This window comes from Rutilus rutilus, assembly GCF_951802725.1.
Source record: "Rutilus rutilus genome assembly, chromosome: 6".
In the NCBI taxonomy this organism is placed as follows: Eukaryota; Metazoa; Chordata; class Actinopteri; order Cypriniformes; family Leuciscidae; genus Rutilus; species Rutilus rutilus.
This window is the reverse complement of record NC_140214.1, coordinates 30031968-30052565: the sequence shown is the minus strand read 5'-3', so window position 1 is coordinate 30052565 and position 20598 is coordinate 30031968. Positions and strand designations below refer to the sequence as shown.

Genomic DNA, 20598 nt, shown 5'->3' with positions numbered 1-20598 from the left:
ACAGGAACCCAGAGGTGCTGGCGGTGGGCAAAACCAGGGTGGTGATGACGGTGGGAGGACCCAGGAGCAGTCAGAGCCGGAGGGAAGGCAGAGTCCGATGGAACCGAAGGGGTGGCGGGACGAAGCTGATGTAGCTGAAGGCCCGTAAGTCCGTGGCAAAGGGAGAGCAACATCTGACCAAGGCTAAGCTGGAGGGACGAGAGAGTCCAGTGGAGCCGTAAGGACGATGGTCCAAGGTGGAGCCAAGGGAGGGAAGAGCCAAGGTGGAGCCGACAGTCGTGTTGACTAGTCGTGATGGAGCGATGGAGTCGAGCTGGAGGCAGAGCCAGGGGATCCTCTTTCCAAGGTGGAGCTGTGGACCGGAAGATTCAAGGGTCATCCACACAGCATATTGGAGTTAACAATGGAGGAACAAAGGAGCAGACGGGAACCAGCGGAGGAGAGGACGAACTTGCTGCCTTTGGAAGAGGAGGCGGGAGAGGGAGGCTGGGTGGGAATTATGGAGACACAAGTGACTTCAAGCTGGGAGGAGCCAGCGGAGACACAGGACACTTAGAGCTGGGTGGGACAAGCAGGATGACTGAGAACCAGGGAAACATCCTCTTCCATTTCCTCAAACAATGCAGAGGCCAGCTGCAGTTCACTCTCAGCTGCGGGAATTTGGGCGGGGCTTTCCTCCATGCCCTCATATACTCCACGAGCAGTCCCACAGCGATGCATGGTATTGCCGGCTCACACACCTGGTCAAATTCCCTGTGGGGCTCGGGCTCCGGGGCAATGGTTGGCTCAGTCCTCTTTACTGGCTTGTGCATCACGGCAGGCTTTGGCTTACTGTCTGCATTGGGCTCTGGCGTTTGCTCCGTGCCGTGTGTGGGTGGTGGCTGGCTGGGCTCTGGGTCGGGTGATGTCCCTCACTGGGCAGATGAAACACCAATCCATTGTTCACCAGCACCCACTCCACAAACGCAGCAAAATCCTCTCTGGGACCATCCACTGGAAGGCACGCCTTGGTCAGCATAGTGAGTTAGGCACGCCAGATCTAAGAAGTCTCTTGTATGTTCCTCCAGGGAACGGTCCTTCTGCTCCAGGGCGGAGTAGTTGGATGACAGGTAGATCCATTGGAGGGGCAAACAATGCAAAAATATATATATATTTTCAAGGCTCGGCCTTCCATCATAGTATATGGCTCTAGTAATGAACGTATGAAAAATGGAGTATAACAAGTTAATCAAGATACCACTAGAAAAACATAGAAGAATGAAAAACTAAGCCACATGAAACGCAAATGAGATAGTGATGTGTCGTTCACGAATGAGTCTGCTCTAAAAGCCGATTCTTTGTAGCGAACGAGAAGAGCCGACTTCTGTCGGGGAGAGCCGAATCTTTATTTGGGGCACGACTTTATTTGGATGGGCACACCATGCGGCCAATCACATGGGAGCACAGACTAGGATCATACCATTATGTGAAAGGAAGGGGGACACACGCTCCAAAGATAGTAGGCTTGTTCGACTTGAACCGGCGCTGCACAGACCGATCGGTTTATGACATCAAAGTACCGCGAGAGCAATTCAAAAGCATAAGGAGCCGTCTACTTTCTATTCGCTCTCGCGGTACTTTGATGTCATTCACCGATCGGTCTGTGCAGCGCCGGTTCAAGTCGAACAAGCCTAGTGAGTGTAGTGCCATTTTACAGTCTATGGTGTTGTGGTAGGCTACAGGCAAGGTAGCCTAGAGCGACACAGAGAGGCGGGGGAGCCGGATTTAAATGTTAATGTTAAGACATTTGCCTTTATTTATTTGCTGTGGTTTATTTATTGTGGTACAGATTGTGCATTTAAAAATGTTAAATAATAGCCTAGTAACTGTAGGCAATTTTTTTTTGTAACGAATAAAGCTCTGAGTGATACTAAATGAGGAGCCATTTGGGAGCCGTAAAAGCCGAATCTTTGAAAAGAGCTGGACTTCCCATCACTAAAATGAGACTGAACAGAAAAAAACTCAAGGCTTAAATACACTGGGAGGTTAACCAACTGAACAGAAACAGGTGTGGGATAATTAACATCCAACACAACTAACTATGAACACAGACAGACAGGAACAGAGCACAGAGTGAGAACGAAACCAAACCAGTTTTTTTACATATGAAATTTGTTGATAAATTATAATAATTAATCAGCATTTTCTTTATTTTTGATTCATTATTATTGGTAGTTTATCCAATTTAAACTTTAAATTGATCTATCAACAAAAAAAAAAAAGATTATGATATTTTTTAACATAAGATTAGAAACAGTGTCAGAAAGGTTAGAAATGTTATGTTTATATTATATTGCATAATTATTTTGCATATTATATTGCACTATTAAAAAGTCCTTATCTGAACAGCACTAGCTCCATCTGGAATTGCGCTTCAGATATATGATTTGTGGTTACAATATAGCTTAGCCATGGAAGACTAACATATCAATTTCCAGTCAATCCAGTCAACAGCAGGAGACCAAAAACCATTAGAAAGAGAAATTAAAGCTCATCCATGTACTTCACAAGTCTATCAATGACTGTGCCCCTTTCACTTTGGCGCTTTGCCAATTTGTTCACACAGTATGGAAAGGTATTGAGTGAGCTTGACCATGAGTATGATGAGGGTTCCTCCAGAACACATGCAGGAGGGCCAGAAGAGAGAGTGGAAAACTGCACTGCTGCCATGCGGACGGTTCAGAAGGATACTGGCCTGATGCTCGCTGGAGTCGTGGTAACATGTTACCTGCAGGTGCGTCTTCAGATGTTCTGAAATATTCTGGATCATAACACGCAGGACGCTGTGGTCCTTCTGGCATTTTGGCACATAAAAACACTGTGGAAAATTAAAATAAAAATCTTATTTAAACAGTGAAAACAAAGCCACGAGTTATTTATTAATGTTATTTTTCAGTTTTGTATATAAAGAAAATTATTTACTTTAAATGTGCAATTTTGGATATATTTTAATACCGTTCAAATGTTTCTGGTCAGTAAGACATTTCCTGCTGAAAAATCCAGCATAAGCCTGTCAAGGTGGGTTGCAGCAAACAGACAATGAATGGGAAGATCAGACTAAAAGTATTTAATCACACACTCAGAGGATCAATCCAAATAATACAGGCAAATAAACTCAACCAATGCATTAATGTGAACAGACAAATGAACACTGAAAAGACTGCAATTTAAATATAAAGCAAATGGGAACTAATGGCAAACACCTGTGATGATTAATGAATCTCCATAGTAACTAATAAGTAGCGGGAAACTAAACAAAGGACAACAGGAACTTAAGGGCTGTTCACATGACACCGTTTTCAACTAAAAATGTCAAACTTTTTAAGCGCTTTGGCTGTTCAGTTACACGACAATGGCGGTTTGGGTGCCTGAAAACGTAAAGTTTTGAAAACGGGTTTCAAAGTGCAAGTTTTTGAAAACGGTCTCCGTGTAAACAACAAAAATGTGAATCTCTGAAGACGATGACATCATGCACATGCATATTACGTGTTCAGTCTATAGTGTTTCATCGCCATCTAAAGGCCTGGATGCAGAATACAGCGTTTTTAGTCGTTTTCTTGGTTCCAAATGAATGGGGAAAAGAAAAACTTCTCCGTTTTAAGCATCATTATCGTGTAAACGTACCATAAGAGTCCATGAGAATTAAACTAAGAGCAAGATAACTGAAAGTCCGTGACAAAACCAGCATGAATTCCATGTTGGTAATATTGTAAAAATAATATTACTGTTTTTACTGTATTTTTTATTAAATAAATGCAGCCTGAGTGTGCATAAGAGATTTCTTTCAGAAACATAAAAAAAATCTTGCTGAACTAAAACTTCTGAACACTAGTGTATATAGAATTAATATCATTCTGGGTTTTTTTTTCAGTTTTTTTCTAAACGTCCTACTATCATGAAAATGGTCTTTCTAATACCTGCTACAGACTGTGCAATTTTGGCAATCCTATAAGATCATTACAAATCACACTGTACGACATGAATCTAATAAACCTGGGTACAACATGTAGGCTATGTAGACTGTACGATGATGACACCTATTGAATCATAGGCTACAAAGCAAGTTAGTATAGAAGAAAAAAAGCATGTGCTAGTGGTAAACAAATAGAGCGATGAATCACACTTTGGCAATTGTGGTTTTTATGTATACTGAAAAAAAAAGAGGAAGCGAAAAAGAATATGGACTGGGTCATGGTTAGGGAAAAGAGGCCAACTTGACATGCCAATTTTGAAAATGGAGCTTGAGGTAAGTACAGTAGTTTTAAGTTTTAGAATCATGTCGCGTTGATCAATACGCTATTTCATGTTGCATTTTTATTTGCTAGTCAGTACAAGTGTCAGAAAATTATCACAGGCTATCTTTGGTTGCAAGACCGTGACAACGGCCGTGTTTGAACCTCTCTAACTGTATGACACAGGACCAACGTTTAGGAGCCATGACCACAGAAATCGCCATGATTGGCCGTCTTTCGTCTGGGACAGCCCAAAATCATATAATGTGTACCGGACACAAGAAGTTGCTCAAAGCTCAGGAGTTTCATTTAAAGATTCTGCTCATCCATTTTGCTGACTTCCACCATTTTGTAATATCAGTGGCTGCATCTGAAATCGCATACTTCCTTACTATATAGAAGGTGAAAAACAGTATACAAATGTCCGAATTCACAGTACTCATAAAAGAGTAGGCAAAAAGACCCTGGATGACCTACTACTTTCTGAAGTGTGATGGACACTGTATCCCATAAGGCCACAGGAGAGGATTTGAGAATGACAGTGAAGTGACATAACTGACACAGGTAGGTCACATGATAATGATAACATGGTTAATGTAGTGCGTCCAGATTACATTCATACTACACGCATTCATACTAAATATAATGTACTTTTTTAGCGGTTGTGAAGTAATTATTTATTCAACATAAGTACCTACTCAAGTGAGTATGTGATTTGGGATGCAGCCAATCCAATGTCAGCACACCTAACATGCAAAATGAATGAATTCTTTCACCTTTGGAAATTCTCCTTTCGATTTAAATTTAATCTCATTGCTGTTTAGGAGAAACCACAGTTGAAAGATTCACCTCAGAACTGACGTCCAGCATCTCCTCATTGTAAAAGAGCAGCCCGATACGTCCGGTGGCGTTCAGGCTGACGTAGACCTGTAGACAGGGGAACTCAGAGCTTCTCCAGCAGTCAGAGCCACAGTTGTATGAACAATTGATATCCTTCGTAACAGTGGAGTTAAGCACAATACAGGTGGTCTCATCTGTCAATACACTGCATTTTACAACAGAAAGAAAACTTTTAAAAGAAAGATAACTCTTATAAGTCACATTTAAAGGTTCCACAAACATAATTGAAATTTGTGACCATGGACCACAAAACCAGTCATATGGGTACATTTTTTGCAATTGAGATTTATGCACCATCTGAAAGCTGAATAAATAAACTTTCCATTGATGTATGGTTTGTTAGGATAGGAAAATATTTGGCCGAGATACAACTATTTGACAATCTGGAATCTGAGGGTGCAAAAAAAATTGAAACATTGAGAAAATCGCCTTTAAAGTTGTCCATTTATATTCGCGATTGTGCTGTATTCACTCACAAAAATAAATGTTTTATATATTTACGGTAGGAAATTTACTAAATATCTTCATGGAACATGATGTTTACTTAATATCCTAATGATTTTTGGCATACAAGAAAAATCGATAATTTTGACCCATACAATGTATTGTTGGCTATTGCCACAAATAAACTTGTGCGACTTGTGACTGGTTTTGTGATCCAGGGTCACATGTAGTTCAGGGCTAAATATTATTAAAGCAGTCCTTATGTAACACTACCTGTCTGCATGCGCGCGCACCATGGTGATACAGATCACAAAGTACATCATGACTGAGCTGAACACCATACCCAAACCCAGCAGAATGGCCCTGTCCTCCCCGGCCTTCAGCGCTGTTTCTGTCCTTTTTTATCCTTTAGCTCATATCCCCACAATCTCTTATGAATTACACTGGGAAAAGACGCCCAAACAGTGAAATAGATTATAATTTATCAAACGTTCCAGTCCTGGGTGCTGATTGGCCACAGATGATGACACGAATAACAATCACCAAAATTACATTAATTGTAGCCTAGAGGCAGGTAGAGCAAGTGGTAAACAGATGTACACCTTTGTTGAGTGGCTTGTGTTGTTTTGACCCCCTTCACAAAGAACATCTTGTCTGATGCCTGTCAGTGAGATCTGGAAGATTTGAGTTCTGGAAAATCCTAAAAAAACTGAGAAATCCTTGGATCATTTTACACAACATTTTACATTGTGTCACACTGAACACCTGCCACATGCTCTTATGTCACAAGCCTATGTTTGTATATTACAAATCTAAAAAATATCCATCTTGAAAATGGTTTGAGATTATAATATTTCCATTTCAGTTCTCTTATAAAACTATCTGACCATAGTTTGAAATATTTTGTGTACAGAAGCCAGAAGTATTGATTTTACAATACACAGCTTTTACTATGTAAAGAATATATTAACTATTCACTGACAGAGCACTTCAGTGATACATAAATCTGCAAAGAATGATGGTCCATAACTCTGTAAGCGCAGTTTATGAACAAATCTGATGGCCTTAAGGAAGCTTGAGGATCTTATGGTAAGAGCAATGCCGTTGCAATATCAAGTGTTTGGTTTGTTTCAGTTAGTCTACATCCATTAAAATCTAGTTTGAAACCAAAAGGCTTTGTATATAGATATTTTTCTGATCCCCTTCAACACTGACTTTTTCAGAAAACTGAAACCTACCCAGAGGCTGAGCATCTAGTATGTCATATCCTGCCTTTTAATTTCAAGAATGGAAGTGAATTGACAGGATGCAGATTTATTGGAGTATGGACTGAAATTCAAAGAAATTCATAAAACTGCAGTTTTAAATAACACATTTACTTATTGAATGAATTGCCTATAAACATTTTTTATCAAATTGTCATCAGAAACATTGCATCCACCATTAGATATTAATGAAATTCATTAACTTAAATTGAAATGTTATGTAGATTATTATATAAGAATATTCAGAGACCGTACTTGTATATATAAAGTTTGTAAAGTAGGCTAAGTTGAATACTGTTTTTTTTTTAAAAAAGCCATAATTCATACAGCATATACACTTACTGGCCACTTTATTAGGTACACCTGTTCAACTGCTCATTAAAGCAAATATCTCATCAGCCAATCACATGGCAGCAACTCAATGCTTTAGACATGGGCTGTGTCTGAAATAGCCCCTATACAGTTAAATAGGCCACTATTTGAGGGGACAGCATTTGTAGTGGTGTCAGAAATCATAGCGGGAGCACTGCAATAACGAGTGTACAACCGATGTACGCTCAACAGCTAGATAATACCCATAATGCACAGTGAGAGTCACACGCTGAATGAATTCCCACGTTTGACCAGAAGAAAGCGCCCGCAGCTGAATCATCCATCCATCCATTTTCCAAACTGCTGGTCCAATGTGGATACAGTGTAATATCATCCAGGTATAAATTACTTTTTAATTGATTATTAAATTGTTTAATTAAGGTTTATACATGCTAGTTTCCATGACAGAGTTCAAGATAAATCTTTTCATTACTACTGGAGCTGCCAAGTTGCTAAGTTTAAAATAATTATTAAACAGCAAGCAAACTAGGTAAAAGCGGCAGCCCTTCGGCACACTCAGTGTCCGTTTTCATTCACTCCCTCAAGTGAACTATATTAGTGGAGTAATCTAGGGAATAGTGATTTTGAACACAGCCTTGGACAAGAACCTGCTGTTCAAAGTTTAAACTGAGCGTCAGAATATGGGTAGAAAGGTGATTTCAGTGACTTTGAACGTGGTAGGGTTGTTTGTGTCGAACGGACTGGTCTGAGTATTTCAGAAACTGCTGATCTACAGGGATTTTCACACACAACCATCTCTAGGGTTTACAGAGAATGGTCTGAAAAAGAGAAAACATCCAGTGAGTGGCAGTTCTGTGGGAGAAAATGCCTTGTTAATGCCAAAGATCAGAGAAGAATGACCAGACTGGTTCAGCTGATAGAAAGGCAACAGAAACTCAAATAAACACTTGTACAACCGAAGTCTGCAGAAGAGCATCTCTGAACGGATAAACACGTCAAACCTTGAATCAGACGAGCTACAGCAGCAGAAGACACACCGGTGACACTCCTGTCAGCAGAGAACATGAAACTAAGGCTGCAAATCACACAGGCTCGCCAAAATTGGACAAAATTGTTAATTTTCTAAAGAACTCAGCTCAAAATAATAACACAAGATAAGTGCACAAACACGCATGATTAGAATGCTCGATAATGCTCCCGAAACATATTTGGAGGTAGCCTATGCATATTCAAACAAAGCTTGAGTGCTGTAATGTACAGCTATGAGGAGTGGGTCATTAAGGGGTCAGAAATGGAGTTGACGGTTGATAGAGCCCCACTTTCAAAATTGCCTTACCATTACTAAGAGCATCAGGGCATGAAGAGAATTGCATTATTATTACAAGTACACACACACATATGCTGTATCGACAATGTCAACTGTTTCTTAAGCACAACATGCTTTTGCTAAATGCAGAACGATGCCAAACATAAAGCAGAGTAAATACATTATTGATTCACTGACCCTGGGTTTGGAAAATAGCCCAAATCTTTATTCCTGAAACAAGTCTCTATCCTTTTGTCCAATGTCACATGATTTTTAAGTAATGAGATGATTGAATGCACTCAGCATTAAGGGACGTACAAATAGTTTTACAAGTTCCTGTTGAGAATGAATATGCCTTTTCTTTCACATCTAATCGATAAAGGTTTTTGGTTGATTAAAACCGTCTAAATCGTTGTCTCCATTTGATAAATGGATTTCAAAATCAATGCACACGAAGACCTTTATTCTTGGGAATTCACAAATAAAATATGCTTTTCATTCACGTCAACGGACAGCAACTTATTGGCTTTCTATTGTATTTTTTCATGTCTCACTTGACATGGCTTTGTAGAGCAGTTGATTTTAACTCCAAGACATCTTGAATCAAAGAAGGCACATTAGTGAATGTATTCCTGAAACATTTTCCCTCCGTTTGCTCTGCTATCCTCTGAGCACTTATCAGAAGGCAGAGAAGCATTCAAACCCAGCATGCTCTACCTTACTAATCAATCAATATATTTAAAGCTTTCCGTTTATATCTCTTGCAAGGCCAAGGTCTCTACATACCTGTATTGATAGATCCAAAGTAGAGCAATGAAATTTCAAGAAAGCATGTTGAGTCAATAACCATCAGCCTTCTCTTGCTCCTCTTGAGACCTGTAAGGGTTTTTAAAATACCCGATAATGCTGCTGGCAGATTTGTGGCTTTGTGGGCTGTGTGCCAGTGTGAAACTGTGTAGGGCAGCAATTTCCTGCCAAATGATGTGTGGAATGAGTCCTTCCTAGCCGGCCCGACACCCTGACCTTGCCCCTTTCCAGCATGGAGGTGAAGAACTGAACAGAAATAACCATGTGCCACTTTTCGTCAAACCACTGTCATTGAGCTTGCATGATTTATGGTGTTTACTAAATCAAGCATCACTAATACGATTACTCATAGAGATTAGTGATTTCTTCCCCTAAATCTGAGGGCAGAAACAAAGCATTTTTACACCATAAAACCCAATGGTTCTGTGCACGCTGAGGAGCTGTTCCTGTTGCATTTTCATTTGAACAGGGTCCCTCTCAAGGCAATGCAGTTCTGACCATCACACTTGGCAGCTATTTCATGCAAGTGTAACTGTCATAGGCCAGTAGGAGTTGTGCGTGCAAACCTCACTCCCCTGATCTCAAGAGGCGTTTAGCAACTGAGGCTAGCGGCTGTGTTCTTTAACCTCCTTGTTAAAGCACCCGCCTCCCACGCCGGAGACCAAGGTTCGAATCCCGATCGGATTGGGTCTGTGGGACCGGTAACATTTGGCGCCGTTGACCCGGATGGGAATGAGATTTAGGGGGGTGAGTGTAACTTCGTAGGCCAGTAAGAGCTATGCGAGTAAAGAGCTATCCCTCCCCTGATCTCAGAAGGCGCTCTAGCGACTGATGCTAGAGGCAGCAGTCTTTAGCCTCCTTGTTAGAGCACCCGACTCCCGTGCCGAAGACCACGGTTCAAAACCCATTCAGAGTGGGTTGAGTAGGAGCAGTTACATTTGGTGCCGTTGACCCGGATGGGAGTGAGGTTTAGGGAAGTGAGTGTAATAGGCCAGTGAGGACTGTGCGTGTAAACCTCACTCCCCTGATCTCAAGAAGCTCTCTGGCAACTGATGCTAGAGGCTGCGGCCTTTAGTGTCCTTGTTAGAGTGGCCGTCTCCCACGCCAGAGAACACGGTTTGAATCCCGCTCAGAGCGGGTTGAGTAGGACTGGTTACACAAGTGCATTTCTAATTGGAATACAAAAATCTCACATTTAAATAACACATTAGCAATAACATCTGACATGACTGGTATCATATATGGTTTCTTACCCTCAAATAATGCTTAAAAATGTGTAATGCAGAGTAGAAGGCTGAGCGCACGTTTTACGTAAGAACGCACTGCAGATATTTTATGTAAAATATTTGTATCTAACTTGCTCAGCGAGACAGTTGTAGCTCCGCCATGAGAGTAGTTGACCTGAAAGAGAAAACTGACTGTAAGATTTAATGCCAGTTCACACCAAGGACGATAACTATAATGACAAAGTTTTAATAGTCATTCTAATTCTATGAGAATAGGGAAGTCCACAACACCAATTATAACGATAACAACACAGAGGAACAATATCTTTGGAATCACTTTCAGAAAAAATTTTTCCAGCTGATGAATGACAAAAAATTTGAGAGCCATTCAGAATCCACCTGACTTTAAAGAGCTTGAACATTTAAAGTGACAGACAACAAAACTGCAGCGCACGCTTATAAACAGAGCGTTAGACCTTATTCACAGCAGCGCCATCTTTGATTTTTGACGGGAATAAAAGCAAGGCTATGAGGGATAGACATACATCTCTTAATTTATTCATTGTACTCTTCATTGTTATTTAATGTGTTTTTGGATTGTTCTGCTGACGAAACACTGTAAAAATATCTTTCCGAGAAATTACAGTAGACAAAAAATCACAGATATGAGCTGTGGAAAATTGGCTTTATACAGCTAATTACAGCTGATGCCATTGAAAACACAGTAAGTATATCACAGCCTCACTTTCATATCTGTCATGGCTCTGCTCTGAGTAAGATCTGTTGGTGTGGACGCTAGTTATTGTTATAGTTTAAATTTTTTTGTGTGAATGGGACTTAACGATAACTATAACTATACTATAACTATAAAGTTTTGATAATCGTTCTAATTCTATGAGATAGGGTAGTCCACACCACCACTTTAACGATAACGACACAGACAAACGTTGAAATCACTTTCAAAAATCGCTTATAACAAATGGAATATTATCGTCTGATGGTGCGGATGCTATGCTAATCATTCTTAGTGTGAATTTTGTGCCAATTCCAACACAATATCATGACAATTCGTAACTATTTTATGTTTTGGCGAATTGGCGGCTCATTTGTATGAATTTGTACGATCTTATTCGGACGTTTTCATAGGATCTGCTTACACCCCAGCGATGGGTATATTTAGGGGTGGGGTAGGGGGTACTTAAAAAAATGTCAATAAAAAAAGTCTTTGTAAGAATTCACATCATACGAATTCAAACAAAATCACCACCTTGTAACAGTTACGGTTTCCCTCAAGATCAGGTTAGAGTGCAATGCGTACTTGCACTTGAATTGCACATGACACATATCAGAAGGCAACCAGATGCATCTGTGTTCACGCACTGCTATGTTTAGTATGTTTCCATTATTATTAAACTTCACTGTGTAACTCGTCCTTCACCATTTGTGCGACATACAGCACATGAATATGAAATCATGCAGCATTCCTTTTCTGTCAGACATACGAATTTCACCTGACGGATAATAAAAGCAATGCAACAGCTCTTCAGAACACCCTAGCAACCATATAACAATGCATTAAATATAACCAACCACACACATATTGCAGCGGTGACAATTGAACAAACTCTAGGTTGAGGCTTCTCTTATGTACAACTTTTGTATGCGTCAAACACACATTATGCCGAAGATTAAGATGAAACTAAGAAATATTAGGCGAAAAGCATTTCAGCAAAGGATCACACACGTCAAACATAGTTTTATTTTAACCTCTGAGAGACAGCAGGGTTTCTTTGCTGACTAAAATTCTCTACATATCTGAAAGATAACAGATAGATCATTTTGTCCCAAGGGCAAACTGATGAGAAGAAGCCAGAACTGCTGTAAGTGCAAGACACACACTTTTATCTCTGTGCAGTTTGTCCATGTGAATGCACATAGAGACGATAATTGGACTTTTTGATGGTCTCTTTTAAATTCTGAAATCCATTTAACACTTTTCACACTTTGTCACAAATGGAATGGAGTCAAATCTTTTCATAGTTTTTTTTTTTTTTTTTTTTTTTTGCAAAGAGCCCATTTCTCAAAATGATGCTATCTTTGACTCAACTTCATCTCTGTATACTCTGCTGAGGCTGACTAGTTCTTTTTGGGGGAAAGTACTACATCTACATTATATTCTACATTACATCAAACTTAGAAATCCCCATTGTTTTATTTGACAATCAGACCAGTCACGCACACTTTTACAGAGTGTTGAGCAAATCCTTAATGGTGGACATTTACACCTGTTGCTGGCAATGTGTTTGTTTCATTTTCCTCTGTTCATGTGTCTATTTAGCCCTCTAAGAAATCTCCCTGCCCTTTCCCAAGAATGTTCCAGGTAGTATTTTCTCCCTTGTGTTGGATTATTATAGCACCATGGACAAGTGTTCAGAAGGGTTGAAAGGTCTTTAGAACGGCCTATCTCATCATCACAACATACTATACATTTCAAAACATGGACATGTCAATTGATTTAGCACATTTACTGTGGCCCCAAAACATCACTTAAGTCACACTTTTAAAATGTATTAATTACATTTCATTGGTGAATAAAATATTAAAATCAAGTGGCATCTGAGAATTCTAAGGCCGTGTTTACACTATTATGTTTTCATTTTAAAACGCATAACTCTTGCTACGGTTACGCCTGTCGTTCACACTATACTCTGGAGTTTTCAGCCCTCGAAAACTGAGAACATTTTGGAAATGCTGCAGACCCCGTTTTAGTTTGAAAACTCCGCGGTTGCGTTTCAGTGTAAACGTCCGAACCCATAGTGGACGTACCACTGTAATATCAGGTGTACAGCCGATGTACGCTCAACGGCTGTCCGAATTCGCTTACTCGTTTTCATTCACTCCTTCAAGTGAACTGTATTAGTGGACTAACGTAGGAATAGTGATTGAGGGTATAGGGGGCAATTTCAGATTAAAGGTTGTATCAGCGATTTCAGGCCCAAAAAAGGCCCAAACATAAATTATCACATTCATCTAATCTTTCCTAACGATCCGCTAGCTGCCCGCCCCATAAGCAGGCCGTCAAAAAAACGCGTCTCTGTAGGGAGCCTAGGCTCTGAGATCTGCACACAAAAACAATTGGTTTCACCAACCACTCAAAACCAAAATAAATAGTGTTCCAACCAATCACCGACAGGGGTGGGTGTTGTGAGGTTTTGCGCTCATGTTCTCCGACTTCGCGTGCAGCCGTGCACGAGCGCAAAACCTCACAACGCCCTGTCGGTGATTGGTGCCCCTGTCCAATGCCCCTGTCGGTGATTGGTGAGGCAACTGAGTTGGTTGGAACACTATTTATTTTGGTTTTGAGTGGTTGGTGAAACCAATTGTTTTTGTGTGGACAGATTTTTGTGTGTAAAGTGTTTTTGTGTGTAAAGATTAGATGAATGTGATCATTTATGTTTGGGCCTTTTTTGGGCCTGAAATTGCTGATACAACCATTAAGCCAGAGACTTTTGAAAACGAAGGCATGGCTGCCCACATTCGCTCGCTGATTGGGTCTTTTGGATCATTGCATATCCTTCCCTGATTCGTCAAGTCATATGACTATAATGGCAAATGGAAATATTTTCAGTGAATACGTGCATTTCAGTCAGCTCCAGTCTTCAGTGTCACTACCTTATTCTGATTTTATTATGATACACTCAAAATATTCCACAACAAATCCTTTAAATTTAATGTAAAAATAAAAAGCGAAAGTAAGCAGTGTTGGTCTGTCACATGATCCTAAATGCTGATTTGGAACTCAATTGTTAATAGTTAATAATCTATTGAAAACAGTTGTAGTGCTTATTTTAATATTTTGTGGAAACCATGGTACATTTTTTGGTATTCTTTGATTTCTCAAAAAAATAAATAAATAATAATAATAATTTTTTTAATAGAAATCACTTTGATCAATTTAATGCATCCTTGTGGAATAAAAGTATTAATTTCTTCTCTTTTTTTTACATTTTGGATCACATTATTATAGAATACATATTCTTGGACATGGTAGTTTCAATTTATGAGTCAGAGAGAGATGGAGTGGTTAAATAGGCATGATGCCCGTTTGTACCACTGGGTGTCCCTGTTGGAGTTCATATCTGTGACTAATAAGTGTGTGTTACCTCTGTGTGGTCATTCTATATTTGGGTGGAGCTTTTTTCCAACTCACCATCCCTAAAGTCATCATTATTATCTTAAACCAAAATTGAATTCTTAGGTCAAAACATTATTCGAAAAACTGACAAAATTGGTTCTAATGTGCTGAAATGTGGTTTTGAGTCCAATCTGAGCCTCTGGAGGAAATCAAATCCCAGTATAAGTTGTTGTTGTTGTTGGCCTAGCACTAAAAGCCTCCCAGCTGCAGCAATTACAGACTTTTGTTTTTATATATAGAGACATGCTGGGAATGCAGTCTGTATCTACAGGGTATTTCTGGAGCGCAGCGAGTTATGAATATACTGCTATTTAAGTGTGCCATCTCCTCATACCATTCATTACTCAGAAATAATATTTTAGGTTAATGGTGCATGTGCTAAAGTTTCACAACACTGTAATCTTGGGAACACACAGCTCTGGAAACCATTCATCTAGTAGCTATTGTAATGCCAGACTCAGACATCGCAGCTAAGACCGATGACCTTTCCATGATCAAAACTGAAGTCACATTTAGATGGATTGAGCAGTTTCACAGCTTGGTGATGCATTAAATCTGGGGTTTATGCAATAAAGCATAATGCCACATGGGCCTGACACAGACGTGCTTGGATTATAACACTCCAAATGATCGTGCTTCTCATCTGAATTTTTCATAGCTAACCTGAGCAAGTATTATTTTCTCCTATCTTCTTTCTCCTTTAGTGTTTCTTTTGCTAAGGTCTTTTACTACCAAACAAAATCAGTAACACCTCATACACCTGGAAACTATTCACAACAATCTTCCCTCTATCCTGTCCCCAACCACCTCCTCCTCCCACCTCTTCCCTGACTGGATGCTGGTGACTTTGCCAGCTATTCCACTAATAAGGTGGCAACCAGTTTTCAGAGTCTCACTTACCCACAACTAACCTTCATCCGCACACATTCCACACTTCCTTCATACCTTGGCTTCTTGCCAGATCAATGCAAGGAATATATTTTTATTGCAGGGTTAACAGAGTTATATTACTGCGTGTAACATACATATAATTTGTATTGTTAAATAAAACATGAAAAGTAAGTAAATTAAATGGTTAGTTCACCCAAAAATGAAAATTCTGTCAGTAATTACTCACCCTCATGTTGTTCCAACCCCGTAAGACTTTCGTTCATCTTCGGAACACAAATTAAGATATTTTTTATGAAATCTGAGAGCTGGCTCACTCCTTCATAGGCTGCTAGGTAATTGCATCCCGTAATTGCAAGCCGGCCCAGAAAAGTTAGTAAAGACATTGTTAAAATAGTCCAAGTGACTACAGTGGCTCAACCATAAGTTTATCAAGCGACGAGAATACTTTTTGTGGGCAAAAACAAACTGAGAAGATGACGCTCACGATCATTTGATGGGAAAGTGTGAAAGGTAAGCCATTCATTTTGCAGCATTGGTAAGCCTCTCCTTTTCTGTCAAAAACTCTTGAAAGAGTTGTGTTCAATAAGCTCTTTGCCTTTTTGCTCTCAGAACAACCTACTTGACAACAACCAGTCTGGCTTCAAAAGTGTAAACTCCAGACACCTCCCCTGTGACCATTGCTGATACTCTGCGGCTGGCAAGAGCAAACTCCAAATCCTCTTTCCTTATTCTAGACCAGTCTGCTGCCTTTGACATTGTAAACCACCAGATCTTCCTGTCCACCCTTTCTGACTTGGGCATCACATGTATGGTACTTCAGTGCCTTTAGTCTTACAGGCAGATCTTTCAAGGTTTTAATGGAGAGGAGAGATTAGTCACATCAGCTAATCACTGGGGTGCCTCAAGGTTCAGTGTTGGTTCCTCTTCTTTTCTCTACACAACCTCACTAGGCATGATCATAAAGGCATATTCCTATATTACAATGCAGATTATACGCAGCTTTATCTGTCATTTCAACCTGAGTATCTCACTGTTCGTATCTCTGGCTGCCTTTCAGATCTCTGTTTGAATGAAGGAGCGTCATCTACACACTTCAAAAGATGGAGCACAAGATGGGGGAAACATACGGAGAGCTGCAGCTTTCAAAGCTGAACACGGTGAGTGTGTGTGAACATTGTGCTTGGTACGTTTTTCATGCCGTCTGGCTAGCGCTCTTCCCATAACATTTACGCATTAGGTCAGTAGGCGGAGAGTAGATGGTCTTTTGTGGCTGTTTGAACACATTCGACCACATGAGCGTTTACACTACGAAAGCAATCCGGTCAAATGCGTTTTCGACTACCTCTGGAACTGTTAGAAAGTGGACAAACTCAAAACGGTTTCAACCCCATTTACACCTGTATTTAGCGGCATCCACTTGTGATCCGATCGACCAAAACGCATCTTAATACCAGGTGTAAACAGGGCCTGAGCATCTGCAGATGATCCAGAATGCGACAGCATGTCTGGTCTTCAATCAACCAAAAATATGTAACTCCTGATCTCACTCCTCTGGCTCCCATGAGACAAAAAGTCACTCTCCAAAAGTTTCACCCTCTCTGTTCCTCTGAAATGAGCTACCAACCTCCATCCAAACTGCTGAGATCATCACATCTTTCAAGAAGCAGCTGAAGACACACCTCTTCCACAAGCACTTAACCACTGCCTTAATCCAACACACACACACACTATGGCAAGCCGTTTTAACATTTAATCATTTAAACCGACTAGTCTCTATTTTCATGCTACTAGTACTTATTTTTTAGATACTAGTATCTATTCCATTAAGTACTAGTACTTATTCATTAGCTACTAGTGCTTATTCTTTAGGTACTAGTGCCTATTCTTTAGATACTAGTGCTTATTCTTTAGGTACTAGTACTTATTCAATAGATACTAGTACTTATTCATTAGATACTAGTACTTATTCATTAGATACTAGTACCTATTAAATAGATACTAGTACTTATTCATTAGATACTAGTACTTATTCATTAGATACTAGTACTTATTCATTAGATACTAGTACTTATTCATTAGATACTAGTTCTTATTTATTAGATACTAGTACTTATTCATTAGTTACTAGTACTTATTATTAGATACTAGTACTTATTCATTAGATACTAGTACCTATTAAATAGATACTAGTACTTATTCATTAGATACTAGTACTTATTCCAATAGTGACTAGTAACTATTCTTTTGTTACTAGTAACAAAACATTTTTTTTTGCCATTGACTTCTATGGGGATCTGTCATTCAGATATCAACTATTCAGTTCTGACTAGTATGTATTCCAATTGTGAGTACATATATATTAGATACTAGTAGTTATTTATTAGGTACTAGTACTTATTTTTTAGATACTAGTACCTATTACTAGATACTAGTATGTATTCAATAAATACTAGTACTAAGTCATTAGATACTAGTACCTCTTAAATAGATACTAGTACCTATTAAATAGATACTAGTACTTATTCATTAGATACTAGTACTTATTCAATAGATACTAGTACTAAGTCATTAGATACTAGTACCTCTTAAATAGATACTAGTACCTATTAAATAGATACTAGTACTTATAAATTAGCTACTAGTACTTATTGAATAGATACTAGTAACTATTTATTAGATACTAGTATTTATTCCAAATGTTACTAGTAAGATTTTGGATTTTACTAGTAAGATTTTTAATTGAACTATCCAGTGGCCGTTCTGACCAGTTATAACATAAGACGAGTAAAAAAGCAGTTGTGACTAGTAAAATAAAAAATCTTACTAGTAACATTCGGAATAAATACTAGTATCTAATAAATAGGTACTAGTATCTATTGAATAAGTACTAGTAGCTAATTTATAAGTACTAGTATCTAATTAATAGGTACTAGTATCTAATGAATAAGTACTAGTATCTAATGAATAAGTACTAGTATCTATTGAATAAGTACTAGTATCTAATGAATAAGTACTAGTATCTATTTAATAAGTACTAGTATCTATTGAATAAGTACTAGTATCTAATGACTTAGTACTAGTGTTTATTGAATACATACTAGTATCTAGTAATAGTTACTAGTATCTAAAAAATAAGTACTAGTACCTAATAAATAACTACTAGTATCTAATATATATGTACTAGTCACAATTGGAATACATACTAGTCAGAACTGAATAGTTGATATCTGAATGACAGATCCCCATAGAAGTCAATGGCAAAATGTTTTATTTGTTACTAGTAACAAAAGAATAGTTACTAGTCACTATTGGAATAAGTACTAGTATCTAATGAATAAGTACTAGTATCTATTTAATAGGTACTATAATGAATAAGTACTAGTATCTATTTAATAGGTACTAGTATCTAATGAATAAGTACTAGTATCTAATAATAAGCACTAGTAACTAATGAATAAGTACTAGTATCTAATAAATGAGAACTAGTATCTAATGAATAAGTACTAGTATCTAATGAATAAGTACTAGTATCTATTTAATAGGTACTAGTATCTAATGAATAAGTACTAGTATCTAAAGAATAGGCACTAGTACCTAAAGAATAAGCACTAGTAGCTAATGAATAAGTACTAGTACTTAATGGAATAGATACTAGTATCTAAAAAATAAGTACTAGTAGCATGAAAATAGAGACTAGTCGGTTAAAATGATTAAATGTTAAAACGGCTTGCCATACACACACACACACACACACTTTCCTTCTCTGTAATTCTTCCCCTCCTCTCTAGCTTGCTTCCTAACATTGTCGTCAAATAAACTTGGCGTTGTATATTATGAATATTGTTGCCTCCTTAATTAATTGCTTTTGTTCCTCTCTTGTAAGTCGCTTTGGATAAAAGTATCCGCCAAATGCATGAATGTAAATGTAAATAATTTTGTTCTAAATTAAATTCTTTTTACAGAATATTTTCCCCAAAACATTCCTCCTGCTCACGCTTTGTTGGCCAAAACAGTTCCCCAACTGAATCACAAAGGTCTTAGTAATTAGGGACAACTGTGCAAGACAGCCAAAATGCTTTGCTTCCAATTCTAATTAGACTGTCAATATGTGTTTTGATAGACCAGTTACGAAGAATCTCATCCAAAAGTGTAATGTTTCACTCCATGCATGCTAAATTTGGTATAAAATGGATAATCGTGTCTGGCTCTGAGCGTTCGAGTTTTTACTCTTTCTCCCTGCTTTATGTTCCAGCATTAATTTGATTGCCTCATTTACAGCCAGCGCCAGTGCTGTTGCCAAGGATACAGCAAACATTTTTATTTGTCTGTTTGTATCCAATCTTTGTATAAAGCTGGCATTGAAGCATTGAAAAACTACAAACAAATGGCACAATTGCTGGGGACATAAATTCATGGCAATCATCAATGACAGAATTATTGGCACATTTAGCCACTCTGAGCAAGAACAAGGGGCAAACATGATTTTTTTTTGTCCTTTTTGAAGCAATTAAAAAAAAAATATTCACAACAAATGACTAAGTGCTTTGCATACTGTTAATGAGATATACACAAAGGACTGACCTTTTCTTTTAGGTCTGTCATATTAAAGAGAGAGGGAGAATTGCATCTTCAAATCAATGCACTGCACAGAACAAATTAATATCTGTATTAAATCCAATAATCCAATCATTGCTTGCTTGGCACTGTGACATTCAGCATTTAAGATGCTTTTCTCCAGCGTCACGGTTATAACCAAAGATGTCCAATATCACACTATGGTTATTGCATGCATTTCTACCTTGTATAAATAATTTTATAAGTGAACGTGACTTCACCAAGTGCAACATGTTCCTGGATCATCGTCTTTGTTGAACATTCCAATTAACCATCAGATTTGAGAGACAAGTTTATGTGAAGTTTAGGCTTATACCCAAACTAAATTTTAGTAGTGTCCTGTCCA

The 20598-nt window shown here is 38.5% G+C and overlaps 1 protein-coding gene across 1 annotated transcript; it reads right to left on the bottom strand.

Moving 5' to 3' along the window:
* Positions 1-2572: 2572 nt before the first annotated feature.
* Positions 2573-6264, bottom strand: kcnmb2a (potassium large conductance calcium-activated channel, subfamily M, beta member 2a; the record flags this gene model as incomplete). Its single annotated transcript, XM_084412506.1, is given in 5 exon segments — positions 2573-2857; positions 5121-5316; positions 5889-6018; positions 6021-6058; positions 6218-6264. Coding segments are annotated over 5 exon segments (696 nt in total).
* Positions 6265-20598: the final 14334 nt, after the last annotated feature.